Raw genomic sequence first — 18,339 nt, 5'->3', positions numbered from 1 at the left:
TGTGTGTGTGTGTGTCTTTAAAATGAATGCAGTCACGGCAGGACAAGTGCAGCAGTCAACTCCCTCACACTTGAAAATGGAAGTAACACGTTCATTTGTGCCGTGCGTCTGAGAGAAAGAAGACAAGTGGGGGGGGGGGGTGTTAGAGAAGTGCGGTCGCCCGTTTCCTGCTTTGAAATGATGTGAGCACAGAACAGAGAAGAGAAACTTGTGAACGCCTGTAGAGGACTCTGACAGCGCGGAGAGGACCTCTTCTTTCTCTTCGTCAAATGCTGTACACATTCGATCGGTAACACGCTGGGAGATCTCTCAGAGGAACCATGAGCCGTGGATCTAAATCGAAGATGGACAGCGCCCACAGCTCCCTGCTGAGCCTGCAGGAGCACGAGAAGCTGGAGGACCTGCTGGGCAGAAGGTGTGCTGTAAGTCATTCTGAGACTGTTACCCGTCCTGAGCGAGTTGACTTTCTGAGGTTTATTGTGAAAGGGGGAGTGGAAAAAGAATATATAAGGTGTACTGGTTATTCTGGTTGTTAGGAACCATAAAACTGCTTCAGCCCCCGAGGACTTCTCTCTCCTGCCTGCGGTTGTTTAACATCCTGTCCTGAATTTGAATGAGCTCAGTTGTTGATTGAATCTTCAGCCGAGAAATAAGTTAGTGAAATAGTCAAATTTAAGATTCTGTAGTTTCTGCTTTTGATTTGCTTTTGTGCTTTTTATCTCATTTTCTGATGATTTACTTACTTATACCTTTTTGTTTTTTTAAATCTTTTTTTAAGGCACATTTTTGGGTTAAATATATTTAAATACATTTATTTCTCCCCCAACAATCCACAGTGTTTTGACGCAAATGCAGTTTGAAAATGAGTCGCTGGCATTAGGTCATCAAAAGGGACCGTGCAGTAACAGGAAATGGTGGTTGGAGCATTTCTTCCTCTGTGTCAGAATTAGACGCGATCATCGGGTTTGGTGTCACTGGAGCAGAAGTTGCTTTGTTCCTGTGTCTCTAGAAACTGCTCCTGTCGCTGAGCACACAAATAAACGTTCTAATAAGAGCTGCACATTTTAGCAACTCTTGCATTAGCAGTGGCCAATCAGGAGCCTCACCACAAAACACCAAATCTACATGTGAGCTGCGATAAAATGTGTGTCCTGGGTACTGGATTGTTTCAATATGTGTGTTGTGTGTGTTTGTGTGTTTAGTCCATGGCCACTGCAGTCGCCCAGTTGTTCATGGCTCTGCCTCACAGTCCGACCTCGTGGAGCTTGCAGCACACAGGAGTTGTGTGCTTCATCAAAGACAACCTGCAGCGCTCCTACTTCATCCGGATGTTTGATTTGAAGGTAACCTCTCACTCGACTTCACTCCAAGAGTTCAATCAAGAGGCCGCATGAGAACACTGAGGCCTTCTCCAGACTGATAACCTGACACAACACAACTCTTATTGACTCACTGCAATCTCTCTAATCGGTCGTGAGCGTCATTGAGAGATTTAAATATTAAACTAAATAAAAAGTTTTGTCCCCACAGGCAGGGAGGCAGGTTTGGGAGCAGGAGCTCTACAACCAAATCGTTTACAAATCGCCACGGGCCTACTTTCACACCTTCGATGCAGACGTAAGCACACACTTCTATAAAACCTCTCACTCCCCATGCAGTTGTTGTTGTTTAAATCATCTTTGTGTTGCAAAACAGTGTGAGTCTGTGTTGACTTGTAATCTATTGCAGGACTGTCAAGTGGGACTGAGCTTTGCAAAGGAACAGGAAGCAGACGAGTTCCAAACTGCTGTGGAGGGAAAGATCTGCCAAAGAAATAGCCGTCATGGTCAGTGGGTCATATGTTTACTTCTTAGAATGATAGAATATGAATTACCTTATTTCCCATCAAAACTTTTTAAATATATGCTCTTGATTTGCTTTACATATTGTTGAAAAATATTTGAAATTCTGGGTTGTGAGTTCTTTGCCAAACTCTGAAAAATGACAATTGATGCATGAAATTTGCCTTTTGATTTAAACGATGTTCTCTTCAAGGTTTTTTATCTTGATTAATATTACACTGTGAAGTGAAGTGATGCAACATGGTTTCTCTAACCTCCTTGTTTTTGACAGATAAGAAACAGCGCCCCCACCCACCCAGTGGTAAGGCGGCACTTGACTTCATAAATGCTGTATGTTGTTTAAAAGTGCAGCTACTTTACTTTCCTCTATTTTCTGTTTCCTTATAGACCGAGGGTCTTTACCTCCACTGCCACCTGAGAAAGGTCAGTGGCTCCTTCACCTCAGCATTTCTCCATGTGTAACTTTTACCACCACCAGGCGGTGACTTCTGGAATCTAGAACCAACTTTGATATTCTCTCCATCTCGTCCAAAAGCATCATCCGGTAGCCCTGGATCTCATCGCATGGCCATGGTGGACATTCAGAACCCGGACATCCAGTCTTCACGTTACCGCTCGATGCCTACGCCTGCCGCCTGCTCAACTCTGAGCAGCAAAGACAAGAAGAAGGACAAGAAGAACAAGAAAAAGGGCATCAAGCTCTCCAAAGCCGACATAGGAGCTCCCAGTGGATTCAAGTGAGCGTGTTAGATGATGAACGTGATGAAGGTGGATGGATATTTCTGAGAGGATGTTTGTCTAACTGTGTTGCTCTGTCCTCCTCCTTCATGTCAGGCACGTCTCTCACGTCGGGTGGGATCCCAACAACCTGGACCCGGACCTGTCGAAGCTGCTGTCCGAGGCTGGGATCAGTGAGGCTGAGATGAGGGACGAGAAGACGTCTCAGCTCATCTACAACGTCATCGAGCAGTCTGGAGGCCTGGAGGCCGTCAAAAGGGAGGTGAACAAAAGAGGTCAGGCTTTTTTTCTACCTTCTTATCAATCTCACTGCTCCCTGCTGGTTGATGCAGCCCACTTCTGTGTCTTATTAATATCTTCCTCTACATCACAGAGTCCGGACCTCCACCTCCTCCACCCAATAGAGGGTCCCTGCCTCCTGTGCCGGGCTTTGCTTCCTCTCCCCCGGCCCCTCCACCTCATCGAGGCCGCTCTGGGCCCCTGCCTCCCCTCCCTGGCCAGCCACAGCGAGGGCCCCCATCTGCTCATCCAGCTCCAGTACGTGGAGGCGTGCCCCCCCCGCCCCCTCAGTCAGGCAGAGGCGGCCCTCCACCCCCGCCGCCCCCTGCACACTCTCGGTTCCCTGGACCACCCACCTCCGATTTCTCTAATGTCTCAATGTCTTCCCACAACCTGCCTCCTCCCCCGCCGTCTGGCGGACAGCGCTCCACAGGTTTACCACCTCCTCCTGTCCCATCTGCACCCGGCAGAGGAGGAGGAGGTGGAGGCCCTCCTCCTCCTCCTCCTCCTCCGCCTCCTCCACCTCCCCCGGCCTCTCTAGATTTCGCACCACCTTCTCCTGTCTCCGGTGGCCCACCACCACCTCCCCCTGCATCGGCTAAAGGAGGAGACAGCCGAGGAAATCTGCTGGATCAGATCCGACTGGGGAAGAAGCTCAAAAATGTAAATCAACTTTTCATTCCTTCAAAACATTTTATATATGCTCATAATAAAACTGGGCTTACATGAGTAAACGCTGTCCTCCTGTGTTACAGGTGACGGAGAACCCTGATCCTGTTGGAGCTTCATCTCCTGAATCCAGTGAGGGCATCGTGGGCGCTCTCATGATGGTCATGCAGAAGAGGAGTAAAGTCATCCACTCCTCTGGTAAATATCGGAACAATAATCCCATCTTTGCACAAAGAGCAGGAACAATGCATGTGTTGAAGCGAGAGGTCAAACATTTTAATATCCGTCCTCTCTTCCAGATGAGAGTGAAGACGAGGGCGGAGATGAAGACGACGATGATGACGAGTGGGACGAGTGATGCAGAGGTGTTTGTTTTTTTCCGTTTCTGTGGATTTTGAAATCCCGTGGATGTGCGACGTGTTTTTCGTTTTTTGAGACAAACTGTGTCGGTGGTTAAATAAACACGTCATTCGACAGGAAGTAGAGCGAAGGACACGTTCAAGAGAGAAATGTTTATATATTTGTTCAAACATTTCCAGTGTAGGATTGATCACAGCACACAGCACTGTGTTACTCACAAAGATGGTGGATGGTGGCTCTGGCTGAAATTTTTTTTTTTCTCGTTCCTTGTGCTATCAATTTTTTTTAAATAATTCAATACAGCTTATGACAGAACACCATCAATCGATTACTAAATCTGAGCCTGTTACATTCCCATTCTCTTGTTCTGTTTGTAATAACATACTGTACATGAAAACTATGTTCCTGTATCATTTTTCTCATACATCTGTGCAAAAGATCCCAGATTTCCCTCTAAAAAACCGCCACCGACAAAGTGCATAACTGGAAGAACACTGTATGCTAAATCTTAAACACTCACATACTGCAGGTCACTAGAGCACGGGACAGTTAGGCAGTCATCACATGACAAACATCCAATGGAATTAGCTCAACAGAACACGTTACACGGTACAAACATCGCAACACGTCAAAGGTCGGAAAACAGTCCAATGTACAACAAAGCAACAACACGTATAAGCATGCAACATATTATCTTCATACAATACAAGAGTAATCCAATGACCTTATATATTATATTCACAATCAATATATTACATTTTTTGTTTCAAGATACTTAAAAGGGGCCGTAGCTGTGGTTTTGCGTGTTGTGGTCGTTCGACTACATGTTGCGTTTACTTTACATCACAGAGGGTCAAACATTTTCTAAAGCAAACAGCGAAACTTGCTTCAAATATTGTGCTTTTGTCACAGAACGATTAGAGATGTGTTGGGGATCCAGTTGTGTGTTTGGAAATCTGACCCTAGTGGTGCGTTAAAGAATCCTGGGGTCAACCTGTGAGACAAAATAATGAGCAAACATTAACAGGATATATATTTAGTTTCTTGAACTTGATTTCGACGTCAAACTAATATGAACCCGAAACCCGAGCGAAACAAACTGTGCTCTTTGAAAAGTGGTCATCGGCAATGTAGAATATACACAACCTGTGTTGAGGCTGACACCGGCAAAACCACCGGTACAGTTCTTTACCGACAGCATGAACGCATCACCTGCCTAACGAATGGAGGTGACGACCAAACATGCATGTCTTAACATAAAAGTCCACCGTAGAGTCCAGACAGTGCTGGACCTCCTGGGCCCCCGTCCTCTAGCCGAGGCCCTGGTCTTGGCTCTCCGTGTGCCTGCGGCTGGTGCGCTTGCGCTGCTGCTGCTGTTTGGGACTCAGCTGTTCCCAGTAGGACTGGCAGTACTGGTTGATCAGTCTGATCTCGGGCGGGAACGGGGTGGAGACGAAGGAGGCCTGCGGGTGGGGTCCCGCCTGCCGGGTCTTGGGCTCCTCGTCCTCGTCCTGCGCGGTGAGAGCCAGCACGATGTCTCGGTCCAGGATGCGCAGCGCCACCCGGGCCAGGGTGTGTTTGAAGTTGTTCTCGGTGGCCAGGCAGTGGTAGAGGCCTGCGTCTGATTGGTTGAGGGACTTCAGGAGGATGCCGTGGTTGGTCTTCACAACACCCCCCACACGGCTGAGCTGTAGGAAAGAGAATAAAAGAGAGAAAGATTACAAAGAGACCAGAGGGTGAGCTCCTTAAAGCCCAATAAACATTCTGATTATAATCATACAGTATATATACATTTAAAAAATGGGCAAATTCCTACGATGTTATTAAACTAATTGAGTGATTGAGGCCTGATATTTTACAGTTTAACCATAAACGTTATTTTAAATTATAGTAAATAAAAAGAAAACAAAATACAACAAAGTATACAAAACATTTTTACATTGTTTATTAGGTAAATAAGAGTTTTCATATTGCTAAACATAAACGCTGATACTGAAAGGCTCATATCGGCCAATTAGACTCTGACTGATCTCAGGTCTGTCTGGTTAGTATGTAGCTGGTAATCTTAGCTTAGCACAAAGACTGTAACTGTCTGAAGTAACAACAATCACCCCCCCAGCACGTGTAAAGTTCCTGCTAAAGCACCATGTTAACCTCATAGTGTAAAAACAAGAAGCTGTGGGTTTATGGGCTGCGTGTGCCCGACTGTTTACTGCCGACCAGACTTTTATTACAACCGCCAAGGAGCTTATGCTATCGTCTGCTTTTACTTGTCTGTGGAGGTGTGAGGCTGAACCCAATAGATGTCGGTGTGGTTACATATTTTCCACATTTTCTTTAATATTGTGAGATTTTTAAACGTCTCCCTTTCTTTCTGAAGGGCTCATTCATGGATCTTGATGAGAGAATCCAGGCTTATTTAGGGATGTGATATACAAGTGTGTCAAATTCGTTGCTTGACTGAATTCAAGTGGACTCTTGGGTCCTGGGAGGAGGTGTCCCACCATTCTACTTTTTAATAAACGTGACAGCTCTTCCTCACCACTTTCCTTCTCCCTTCCCTCTGGAAGAGCCACTTGACGGTGGCCTGAGGAGTGCGAGGCTGACACTCCAGGAAAGTGCTGCTGCCCTCCACCCCGAACTGAACCGTCTCTCTCAGACGTTTCTCCACTGAAACAACATAGAAATACATAAATAGGTATTATTAAATCAAACTTTGTCTTGGTCTTTAACCATATTAAAACATTTGCCACACCTTTTGCATTGAAGCCTCTGCACTGCCTCAGGGGGTCCCCATGTTTCACGTCCTGTCTCCTGCTCCTCCTGAGACAAAGGGGAGAATCAAGAATGAGTTGGACTCGACACATCCTGGCTGTACGGTGCAGAGACAGTGAGTTGTGACGCTGGGAGACGTCCCTGACCTCTTGGTGGACGGGGTGAAGGCGGAGCAGCTCTCTCCATCCCAGGAGCAGTAGGGGTCCCGGGCCAGGCAGCAGTCGGAGCAGGCCCGGCCGTACACCCCACAGCGGTGCAGCGACACCTGGGTCAGCCCCGCGTCCGAGGACACGTACAGCTGTTGCTGCAGAGACACAAACAACACAACTCAGTGAGGAAACTGTTGGTACACTGTGGAAAGTTTAGTCTTTACGGATGTGCTTACTCTTTTAGAAGATATCTTCATCGTTTTGACAGGAGCCCGGGTCTGGAAATTAAATTTAACAAAGGAGAAGAGAGAAATCAACACAACTTTATCATCACATGTCATTATGATAACAACATTTTAGCGATTTCAGCTCCAAATATTCAAACATACCCTAAAAACCTCCACTTCCTCCAGCGTGAGTTCCTCCATGCTGATTGGATCCTTTGGGAGAACAATGACTTTCTGCACGGTTCCTCGATCTGGATGTGAGACACATTTTATTTAAGTCCTATAGTTTGGGACCAGAATGACCCTCAGGTTGGACAAGTGTCCTCAGCACTCGCCGCTGTCTCACCTGTCCCCAGGAACAGCACCTCGTAGCGTCCGTCCACACCATCCACCTGATCCACCACCAGGGCCGTGAAGCGGTAGTCCACGCCGGTTCTCACCACCAGGGGGCGGCGGTGGATAGGATAGACCGGATGGAACATGAGGGGATGAGCGCGGATGAAATCCACAGCCTCATCCGAGAAGTTCTTGGAGGAGCGGATGTCTGGAGTGAAGGTTCCTCCTGGACACTGGGAGGGAAGGAGGAAAAGGTGGAGTTTGTTTATTTTGCGTGTTTGTGAAAATGTGTGTGAGGTGCATTTGAATCTGAAGTTTACTGCAGAGTGGGTTTTTCACATACAAGGGATTTAGAGTGTTGGGAAAGGTAAAGTAAATGAAGAGAAAGTACTGTGAGTGTGAGGAGAAAGAAAAGATTAAGATTGTATGAATCCAAAGAAATTCTTGTGCCAGCCTGCCCCAGGATTGCAGTGACACAATATGTGTACTTAGAGTATTAAGTCTAAAAGGTATTAGTGAAAATAAAAATATAAAGTCTATATGGAGTAACGAGTACTTAAGTACATGTCCAAATCAAGTTAATTCTCTACAATAACATCATTTCTGCAACAAACGTCACACACTCTCCCTTAGATCCATGAATCATATTGTGTTTTTGTATTGTGACGATATTCAGAGTAACACAACTTCAGTCATACAAAAAGATCCATGAATCATATTGTGTTTTTGTATTGTGACGATATTGAGAGTAACACAACTTCAGTCATACAAAAAGATCCATGAATCATATTGTGTTTTTGTATTGTGACGATATTCAGAGTAACACAACTTCAGTCATACAAAAAGATCCATGAATCATATTGTGTTTTTGTATTGTGACGATATTCAGAGTAACACAACTTCAGTCAAACAAAAAGATCCACGAATTATTCCCTGGGAAATCTGAGAAAATATCAAAAAAACACATCACAATGTTGGGGGGCAAAAACCTAATCCTGGATTTGCCCACTGATCCGGATCGGCAACAAAGATTTAATTGGGTTCTTCTCACACAACACCCTTCTTCCAAGTTGTGTGGAAAACACATTCAGTTGTTTTTGTGTAATCGTGCTCACAAACAAACGGAACAGGGGAGAAAACACAACCTCCCTTGGTGCAGGCTCAAATTAAAGTTACAAAGATTTGTGTAATTTTGAAAAAGGAGTGAGTGTGATGAGTATCCACATTTATAATACATGTGCTTAGATGATGCATGTGTAAGTATAATGCATGGTGAGTGATTTAAAGAGATGAACAAGATAACATGGGTGACACGTACTGTTCCAGGTCGTGGGTAGGGAATCTTGCCCGTGTACTCTGTCCACTGGTAATTATGTCCGTGTTTGTGGGCGAACGGTCCATTGAACACGTTGCGTATATCAGCCATGGAGTACACGCAGACGGCTGAGCCCTTGAACACGGAGCTTAAGCACAAACAGATCATTACGGTAAGAGGGCGGCATTAAGAGACACGTTGCACCAGAGCACTGAAACGAGGAGACGGGGTGGGGTGAGGTGAAGGGGAGGCACTCACCCGGCCGTGGTGAAGAGGGCGTACACCATCGGGCTGCGTTCATCCTGCGCCGGTTGAATAAACACGTCCCCTGGAGAAAGGACAGATCAATACCACTGGTTAGAAGCAGCCGCAATTACAATGCAAATCACGGTGAGCGCGGTGCTGATGCTGCCGGGGCCTCACGTAGTTCATCGAAGCGCGTCTCCACTCCATCTTCTCCGATCACGGAGCAGATAAGACGAGCCTTCAGGAAGGTCGTCCAGCGGTTCACCAGAGACTTCTGCCCTCCTTCATCATTCTGGACAGGAGGGAAATGAGGCCATGATTCAACACGTACAGTTCCTTTCATATATCACAAGGAAAGCTTGTGTTAAATGATTACACTTGTTGTGAATTTCACAACCTACACACCTATTTATATTCATATTTCATTGTTTACTAATGTGAATTTATATTTATTCACAGATTTATGTCCATCTATTTGTAGTTTATATAATTCACACTGCCAATTAGTATAGTTTGGGGATTTTATACCAATTTATACAAAGCATTTGTTTTTGTGTACCATACCTGCCTATATATGTTTTAACAGTCTACATATGCATATTTATATGTATGGTGCAATACTCAAGAACATTTCTATAAAAAACTATATTTTCATATTGGAAGGTAAATATTATATTCTGTATACATTCTGTATTTATACTGTTTATTCTATTTCCTTTGTTATTCTCTTGTCTACCTCATCTTGACTTGTCTACTTCTGTAACAGTGGATTTCCCTGGTGTGGGATCACTATCGTTTTATCTTATCCCATCTCCTCTTTTATATTTATATTTTATACAAGTTTATATCTTATAATGTCTTTAATACGCTGTGGTTTCCCTCACCAGACACACTCTTCCCACCCTGGCGAGAACACTGGGACTCGCCCCGCCGCTGGAGTCTAGACTCTTCTCTCGGAAAAAGAAGTAAAGTTTGTCGTCGTTCTTTTGTGCGCTGTCAGGGATCTGCTGGATCTGGACAAACACCGGCTCTGAGGGATAAAAACAGATAAACCGGGCGAGGATTGAGGCAAGTGGTTGTCAAATGAAATGAGAGGAGCTGTAACATGTAATCACCAACATTTACCTCCTCACACCCACACTTACTCACCATTGAGCCACCTGGAGTCGTACTGCTCGGTCCTGATTGCCGTTCTGCCGCCCATGGTCCTAAACAGAGCAGCATCCGTGCTCATGAAGTCAATATGGACGCCTGCATACAGGTTTCCATCTGCAGAGGTGGAGCAATGACAGAATCAAGCTGTAAGACTTTGTGATTCTGCAGAATTTAAGAGATTTAGTGGGTTTACTGCCGATAAAAGAAGAATGCCTTACTGATGAGAACTGCAATGTTCTCCTGCGTTGGATCATAGGAGCATTTTCCCTTCCCTGAATCCACGTACCCAGGGACCAGCCTGAACAGGTAGTCCTGCAGAGATGAGACGGAGAGAATGTGCATAAAAATAGATCCGCTAAAGCGTCACATGGGAGCATGGGGGGGGAAAAACCATAAACAAATCAGTGTCCCAGTTTGTAGGCCTGAAATATTTAACAGGACAACGCTTTCCAGGCCTGCTGCAGAGGGACTGTTGCTGTAAATCCCACTTGGGGGAACTGTAAGTGTCTCTGGGTTCACCTCCGCCCTCCAGCCTCGGTTGATGAATGTGCAGATGGGCTGGTACGCCCCCGTCCCACAGGTGTAGAGGTGGGTGCGGTTCCACGGCTCTATCAACCTCACGAAATTGGCACATTCGCCCTGGACGGACAAAGACGAGTAAGACAAATGGAATTCAGAACATCATCGTCGTCCTCGTGAAAGCAGAGGCCTGTAATTTCTTTTTTTTTTTGAAAGAGCAGGATGTAAACACATGATCCCACCTGTCTCCCCTTTCCCGTCATCTGACATTCTCCCTTTCTCTTGGCGGATGCCGGCCAGTGGATCTGGGTTCAGAGCAAACACACAAACAAAACACCGGATTAATGAGGATCAATGCATTCAGAGACTTGAATCCACATTCCAAAGAGCAGACTGGATTTGAGTTAGAGTCGGTACGCACTATGAGAGGCTCCTTGTTGACGTTCTGCATGTCCAGGGCCACCAGGTACTCCCGGCTGCCCAGGTAGAGGCGGCCCTGATCCTGATCCATCAGGAGGATGCGGTAGTCGCTGGTGTTGAAGGAGAAGCTGAAGGGCCGAGCCGCACGTGTGTCCATCAGTTCTGTGTGGGGCGGAAACAAGAGAAAAGTCTCAACTGTGTTAAAAACATCTTCATCCTGAGTAGAACCCAACAGCAGGGGGAGCGGGGATCGCCCCTGAACAACTATTCACTTTATTCCCTTTATTCCCTTTGACGTGTTTCATTACTGACGCAGATGAACTCGTGGTGCCTTCAAGTTCTCGGTCCTTCGCTGGAAAATGTGTGTCACTGATTAAATATAACTCAACTAACAGCATTTTAGGAAACATATTGGCTTTTAAGATCTCAATATTTCATGCGTCCTGACTCCCTGATTGAGTTCGAGGCCCCGCCTGCCTCGTGGAGTCAGACGAGAAGGCGAGTCCCCGAGGAAACACGGTCAGTGGAACCAGCAGCTAATTCTCCAGATCGGGATTGTGTTCAGCAGAGCAGAACCTGTTAGGACACGACGCGCTGGAAAAAAGGTTTCGCCTTTTCTTTTTTTGTTCTCCTGAAAGCTTTGATTAAACAATTTTCATCTGCTGGGAGACAAATGGACTCAGCGCAGCACTAACGCTGCGTGTGAATTTTTCTACTTCCATCGTTCGGTCCAACAACACATTGCAACACTTTAAATGCATGAAAAGCACAGACACACACATAAACACGCAGACACACACATAGAAACACACACACCCTTGTACACCTATCTTAGTGAGGAAACTCATGCCACAATGCATTCTCTAGCCCCTTACCCCTTATGCATTACAGCTAAATGCCTTACCCTAACTCAAATTGTCTTCTTTCTCTTATTATGAATTCCTCTTTATCTTATAGTTTATATTTAGTCATTATCTTTTACAATCAGTCGTATTAGTATGACTCATATTATTTATTTTGACACTCAAGACCATGTAAGTGTGGAGATCTCGGTCCTGCTGCCTCACTTGTGTCTGTGCTTTTAAACCTTTCATATTATTTCATATTTTCATATTCATTTATATTGTTTCTTATATGGTTTGAACCCTTCAGTGATGGTTTTCATAAGGTAGGTCAGAAGTGTTTTTTAACCCTAACCCTAACTTTAATCCTAACCCTAATATAAACCTTGTTTTAACCCTAACTGAACCCTACCAGTGCCTGGAGGACCAGTTCCTTTACCCCTCTAACCTAACCCTAACCTAACCCTAACCCTAACTTTAATCCTAACCCTAATATAAACCTTGTTTTAACCCTAACTGATCCCTACCAGTGCCTGGAGGACCAGTTCCTTAACCCCTCTAACCTAACCTAAACCTAACCCTAACCCTAAGAGCAAGTGTTAACCCTCAAACAGCTCATTGAAAGTGGGTCAGAAAGTGAGGACCGGTCAAAATGTCCTCTCTTTCTAAAACTGTCTTCACAGTTAAAGTCTAGGCTCAAAATGGTCCCCACAAAGATATCTGTACAAGTGCAAACACCCACATCAGTGACATGTGCGGGGTACTGACAGCCATATGTGCACACTGGGACATGACGCAGGCATGTGAGAGACAGCAGGCTTATATCATGACAAATGTTCCCAGAGACCCTCAGAAGCCGGCTTACAGGGATTGGAGAGGAAGCGCAATCTTTATTTACATCAAAGTGGCGGCCATCGTCCGGCTGAGGTCAACGTTAACAGGATGCCGTCAAGGTGCCACTAAAATAAGCGATGCAATCGGATCTCCGGAGGACGCGGGATGGAGCCGCGGAGGTGGGCCGCGGTCCGGCTCTGTTCCTGAGAGGTAAACACAGGATAACAAGCGCCGGGCCGAGCTCCACCGGGCCGTAGTGGACCCAGCCAGGAGGCTAAATGTGGAAACACCACACCCCTATACATGTCTCCATCCTCCAGAAATAGCAAACAATGTACTGCCATCATCTGGTAAACATCCAGCAAACACTTCTGACAACATTCTGACACGGACAGGGAAACACTGGGAAGGACAGTGGACTGGAGCACGAGGCCCCGGCGCTGTGGGGGCTCGTGTTACAACTTAACAACATATTGTCACTGAGGCACTAATGAGCGCTGCCATTCAGTCGCAGTCTTATCTCAAGTATGAACTAACTGGTGACAGCACGGCGAAGGCATGGGATCCTGAACCACGGCTCCGGTTACACTGCACGTTTTGCTCTCTAGCAACGCTGACTAGCTCTGTCCAATGACACCCCCCGGCCCACTCCCTTTGTAGTGCGTGTGAGTGACAGGACTTCCCAGCCACAGAGGAAACAATACAAGATATCTCTCCTCTGCAAGGCCTCCCGTGCCCCCAGAGTGTCACTCATTCGCTCACAGGAGTCACATGGCCCCCAGCCGCCCCAATACCTCCTCCGCAGGCGCCTCGGAGAACAAAGAAACTCGCTGTCACTAACAATGAACAATAAATCCTCCGAGTGGCAGAAAACAGTTGGGCAGTAAATCTAACTTCTTTCCTTCTTGTTTGGTATTAGGGGGAAGGGTGGGTGAGGTGTGTGTATATATATGTGTGTGTGTGTGTGTGTGTGTGTGTGTGTGTGTGTGTGTGTGTGTGTGTGTGGCTGCTTTACTGGTTTGTTCGACACATCTCAGCTGGTTTTAAACCGACTGTGTCTGAGCTGATGGGAACGTCCTGATCTCTCACGAGGAGGAAGACGATCAAGTTCAAGACCAAACTTGTGTAATTGGTTCTAATACTAATACTTTGTACCGGCTGTGCTGTGAAAACACACCAGTGTGTGTAAGCTGTTTACCAAAAGTGCGGATTAGTGTTAAAGGTCGTATAAAAAAGCACTGCAATTACCCTCTCATGCTTCAGATTCATACGCAACCGCCACAAACATGTGGCGTGTACAGCTGTTTGTCAGTCTCATAAAATCTGATTCAAAACTAGATTCCAGCTGCGTGTGAACCACAGATCTCACATGTTCATCTCACCTCATTCATTCATGGTCCTGTTGGTTTGTTTTAACCAACATATTCAACTTCCATGAAAAACAATAAATCAATAGGTGACATATGGAAACCAACAGCTTCACATCTATTCTTTAAACACAGAGTTTATTTAATTGGCTGCACTGTAAGGCCTGAAGCTTATTTTCACATAATTGTTTTAAAACTTGCAAAGTGAGCTTCACGTTTTTGCTCCTCATTTTATTTACAAGTAGCCTACAGTACTGGAGCTACTTCAGAATTATGTTTTATCATCACTGAGTCCTCCTCAAACAGTTTATTTTTATTTATTGTTTGTGTTCTGGACGTTGTGAGAACAGCTTTTAATAAACAGCCCAGGTTGCAGAGTGAAGCTAGAAAACCTTGTGTTCATCCCACCTGGTTTATCTGCACTGAAGATTGTTTAAAGTCAATGTTTTGAATAAAATGAAACTGAATTAGCTTTATTCCTGTTCAGCTGCTCGGTTCATATTAAAGTCATATATAATTAACTTAACTGCCCATTTTCCCGTCTCTTTCTGAGCTCCGTTAAGCAGACGACAGAGGTCCAAAGTTCACAAGTTCGCCAAACTCCAGAGCGCCGGTCGCCTATTTATTCAATTGAAGTGGATTAGATGAACCGAAAGACAGATATATATATGAAATTAGCCCCTTTAATCTATTTCTTTAACATTCTTTACATCTTTACTTTTGTTTTCTGGATTCCCACTGAGTTCACGTCGAGGCTCCGGACTCAAACCAAACCTCTGATCTGCTTCACATCGTCTCTTGTTTATAAAAATCCAACATGTTTCTCACTGGATCGACAACAAAGCAGCCGACGTTCAGACCGAGCCGGGACCTGACAGCTCGTCGCCACATCAAACCCCAGAAGAACGCCATAAATCTGATTCACGCTTCCTCTGATTCTCACACCCGGGTCCACATCACAGTGATTTGTGAGCGTGCACGACGTCCACGTGTGCAGGTGCGCTTGAAGACACAAACATGACAGAGGATCGAGACGCAGGAATAACTGTAATCATGCAGCATTGTTTTGGATCAAAGGTGTCATCCACATATTTGTAACATGAACCACTAGTCTGCAGATTGTGTGGGAAAATCCCAGAAGCCGATAGAAAAGGCTGGGAAACAAAACCCACAATCCACTCCCATCGTGAATCTCCTCCTCACGGCCCAAAACTTTGTGGCTCTGACGTTTTAATTTTGCTCCTCTGATCAGATTTCAGCTGCTTCCTTCCTGTGTCATCATATCGTGACTTCAAAAACAGAGGGAGGCCAACAGGTCAGGCCGGAGCGTGTGTGGCTGTTCAGGGTGTGGAGGGAGGGGGGGGGGGAGAAACTCTGTGGAAGGGCACTGCCAGTATCCAGCCTCACGTAATATCCACCTTTTGTTTTCAGTGTTGCTCTGTTTGACATGTGGCAGGAAGTAGGTTCTTTACATATGTATAAAGAGGAAGCAAAACCCCTGCTGGTGTGGATGCGTGCGTGAGGGGTGAGGGGTGGGGGGGGTGCGTGAGTGAAACTTGTACCAGAAAAGAGCCAGGGACAATCCCGGCTGTCAGAGGAGTGGGAGTTAATCTGTGTGAGCTCACCTTTGAAGGAGAGGCGAACCCGAGGAGCCGACTGCTGCAGGCCTGAGCCTCTGTAAACACAGAGGGCCAACAGGAGGAGCTGGGCTCCAGACGCAGTCATGGTAACAGTCATGCAGGTAGCCCACAGAGATCTAAATCTGGAAGGAAAAAAGAAAGAGGAATGAACTATTATTACAGAGTGCCCCATGAGAAATATGAGACAGAAAGAGAGGGAAGGACAGACTCCTTCCCTCTCTCGCTCGCTTTCTTTCTTCCTCTGATCTCTGTGATCAGAAGTTTGGCCCGAAGCCTTCGACAGCGAGAGGTAGAGTTTGGCAGGAGAGAGAACAACGTCCAGATCTTCACACCTGCTCTGGAAAATATGACAGGCCTATTATTTATTTAAAATGTAGTGAGGCGTGTGTGTGTGTGTGTGTGTGGAGACTGTGAAATGTTGTTTTCAGGCACATTCACGCGTAGAAAGTCTGGAAAAAGGGGGATGATGAAAGTTTCTTCATCTTCTTCGACGTTCATCTTTTCTCAAAACGTGTATTTCATCCTCATTTTCATAGAGAACTGTATATAGAAGATCCTGGTGCTCATCAGTGATTCCCTCGGCCTCTCGTTCTCTCTCGCCCTCTTTCCACAGAGCACGTCTGCGCACTTTGAAAAGCTGACGAGTGAAAAACACGACAGTTCAAAAGGAACAGGTAGCCCTCGCTGAAACCGCCCCTGACAGTTTAGGGGTGTCGAAACGCAGCCTAACTGTTAGACCTTAACTCCGCATTCATTATGCATCTGCACTTTGCCGGAGAGGATCCCATATAAATAATGAATACTAAAAGCTGAGTCCATAACATCCATTAAATTGTCTCCCTGTAGGTGTGCTTTACTCGGGCTATAAGCCATCCCAGGGGTTTCTCTTTTTTCTCATGACGTCCATGTAGCCCAGGCCTCTGGTGGCCCAGGGTACAAGCCTCGGAGCAGAAAGCAGGGGGGGCTTTTAGGACGAGAGGTATCCATGAGGAAAACTGGCGAGTTCTCACAAATTGCTCATCACAGATCCCCAGCAGGGCGTGACACATTTGGTAAAAATGTATTTTCCCATGTAAGAATCAAATTTGAGCATTTTCATGAAACATTTGGGGAAGCAGAAGTCACGCCTCACACACTTTCTGGCATCAACACAAAGATTCCATATATCTCCTCACAAGGGGAGGCTCCATCTTTACATTCCTCTGATCATAGTTAATGGTAATAACGCACCATGAGGTTTGTGTCATTAGGTTTAAGAAGGTAGTAATCACCCTATGAGAGGATCCATCATTTAAACAGCACTGAATCACTTTCACTTCATAGAAAAGAAGAAACTAGAGTAGAAATAGATTAAAGATAATAAATAAAAGGAGCTTAATTGGAAATTATTGTCATTTTTCAGTCTCTATCTAGACAAAAGGAAAATGACTTGGGGCTTGGGGATTAATTATGATTCAAATTAATGTGCAGTGTATTAATCTACTGTCATTTTAATAAAAAAAACTATGTATTCCTGGTGAAATACCTTTAAAATATCTCAAATAATCAATCAGAAAATATGTCGACATCAGCCTTGTATTGTGCCTGAGGGTCTCCATGTCGGATGGCCTGGTTCTACTTTGTGGTATTTCCCAGCTGGTTCTCTCTGTTGGGTGGTAACGTCCCCACAGATCAAAGTCCTGCTGTAATAATATATGATTTCCCCACCAAAAATAAAATAATTACAGGATTTCTATAACCTACTTCTCTCTTTTTCCGCTGAGCGAGCGCGCGCACTTACCTGTGAACTCAACATCCAGAAATAGCGAAAAACCCGGAGAGAAATGTGCGCGTGCTTGTGCCATCCGCTGCGATACAGACTAACTAAAGTTAAAAGTTAACCCGCAGAGGAGAGACATGGTCCTACCTTGGATTTCTCTGCGTCTCCGAAGCGGCTGTGTGCGTCCGCGGCGATCCAAAAGTTGCGCGTTGTCACCGCTGCATTCCCCGCGTTGTGCGCCCTCGGAGCCGGATTTGGAAAAAAAAATAACCTCTCAGCGGCGCAGCGCAGGCATCGAACACAATCCGAGAGGTGTTTCCAGGAGAAAGAGAGAACAGCCCCACCAGCCTGTAGTCACTCGAGCGTATTTCCCTCCATGTAGCGACGCAGGACAAAAGAGAAGCACGCACAGCTGATCCCCGGGTCTCTTGTGCCGGCTTTATCCAAAAGTTTACCCCTGGAGCGCAGCAGCCATCACCGGGATGTGGACGAGATGTTGCTCCATCGGTCCCTGCCAGGCGCTGTGAGAGTGAACGTAGTGACCAGGTGCAGGTGTTGGGAGAGAGTGAGCCCTGCTGTCCTCTCCCAGTCCCTTCTGCTCTGCCCCCACCCAGCCTTCCCTCTCCTGCTGGCCCACAGCAGCATTGGACCAAACCTCTCCGTGCGCCATATGGGCAGGATTAACCCCTCAGCTGCTGCTAACTTCAGCCCCACTCTGTTATACTGGGTTGGTTATATGTTCTGTAAAGTTCTCTCTCTCCTCCCTGGTTTGAGGTTATTTAACCTGAATAATGAAATCACACGGTGACGCACAGGCCACAGTTTAATGTGTTTCTCATGCACTTGGACTCTTCTTATGCATGATGCA

The 18,339-nt window shown here is 45.9% G+C and overlaps 2 protein-coding genes across 4 annotated transcripts; one reads left to right on the top strand and one right to left on the bottom strand.

Moving 5' to 3' along the window:
* The first annotated feature begins 100 nt into the window (after window positions 1-100).
* wasb (WASP actin nucleation promoting factor b) lies at window positions 101-4,287 on the top strand. Of its 2 annotated transcripts, none has more exons than XM_053425687.1 (11): window positions 101-415; window positions 1,203-1,343; window positions 1,531-1,617; window positions 1,729-1,825; window positions 2,113-2,142; window positions 2,229-2,264; window positions 2,377-2,578; window positions 2,676-2,854; window positions 2,953-3,521; window positions 3,614-3,725; window positions 3,827-4,287. In XM_053425687.1, the coding sequence occupies exons 2-11, from the start codon at window positions 1,206-1,208 to the stop codon at window positions 3,883-3,885; spliced, it is 1,509 nt and encodes a 502-aa protein (XP_053281662.1). In that variant the 5' UTR covers window positions 101-415; window positions 1,203-1,205; the 3' UTR covers window positions 3,886-4,287. The 2 variants fall into 2 exon arrangements, with proteins under 2 accessions (XP_053281662.1, XP_053281661.1); XM_053425686.1 differs by having other exon boundaries at window positions 101-422.
* On the bottom strand, window positions 4,025-18,092 carry LOC128442991 (semaphorin-3F). Of its 2 annotated transcripts, none has more exons than XM_053425667.1 (18): window positions 17,619-18,092; window positions 15,698-15,834; window positions 11,031-11,191; window positions 10,852-10,914; window positions 10,610-10,729; window positions 10,309-10,402; window positions 10,085-10,204; window positions 9,820-9,965; window positions 9,113-9,227; window positions 8,948-9,017; window positions 8,693-8,837; window positions 7,385-7,607; window positions 7,201-7,289; window positions 7,048-7,089; window positions 6,809-6,966; window positions 6,643-6,710; window positions 6,430-6,557; window positions 4,025-5,575 (listed from the first exon to the last, which is right to left on the bottom strand). In XM_053425667.1, exons 2-18 carry the CDS (start codon window positions 15,807-15,809, stop codon window positions 5,198-5,200), a joined length of 2,232 nt encoding a protein of 743 aa, XP_053281642.1. In that variant the 5' UTR covers window positions 15,810-15,834; window positions 17,619-18,092; the 3' UTR covers window positions 4,025-5,197. The 2 variants fall into 2 exon arrangements, with proteins under 2 accessions (XP_053281642.1, XP_053281644.1); XM_053425669.1 differs by lacking the exon at window positions 17,619-18,092 and adding an exon at window positions 17,493-17,564.
* Between the last annotated feature and the right edge of the window lie 247 nt (window positions 18,093-18,339).

The sequence above is a fragment of the Pleuronectes platessa genome, chromosome 6 (genome assembly GCF_947347685.1).
Source record: "Pleuronectes platessa chromosome 6, fPlePla1.1, whole genome shotgun sequence".
NCBI lineage: Eukaryota > Metazoa > Chordata > Actinopteri > Pleuronectiformes > Pleuronectidae > Pleuronectes > Pleuronectes platessa.
This window is presented reverse-complemented; position numbering and strand designations above follow the sequence as displayed.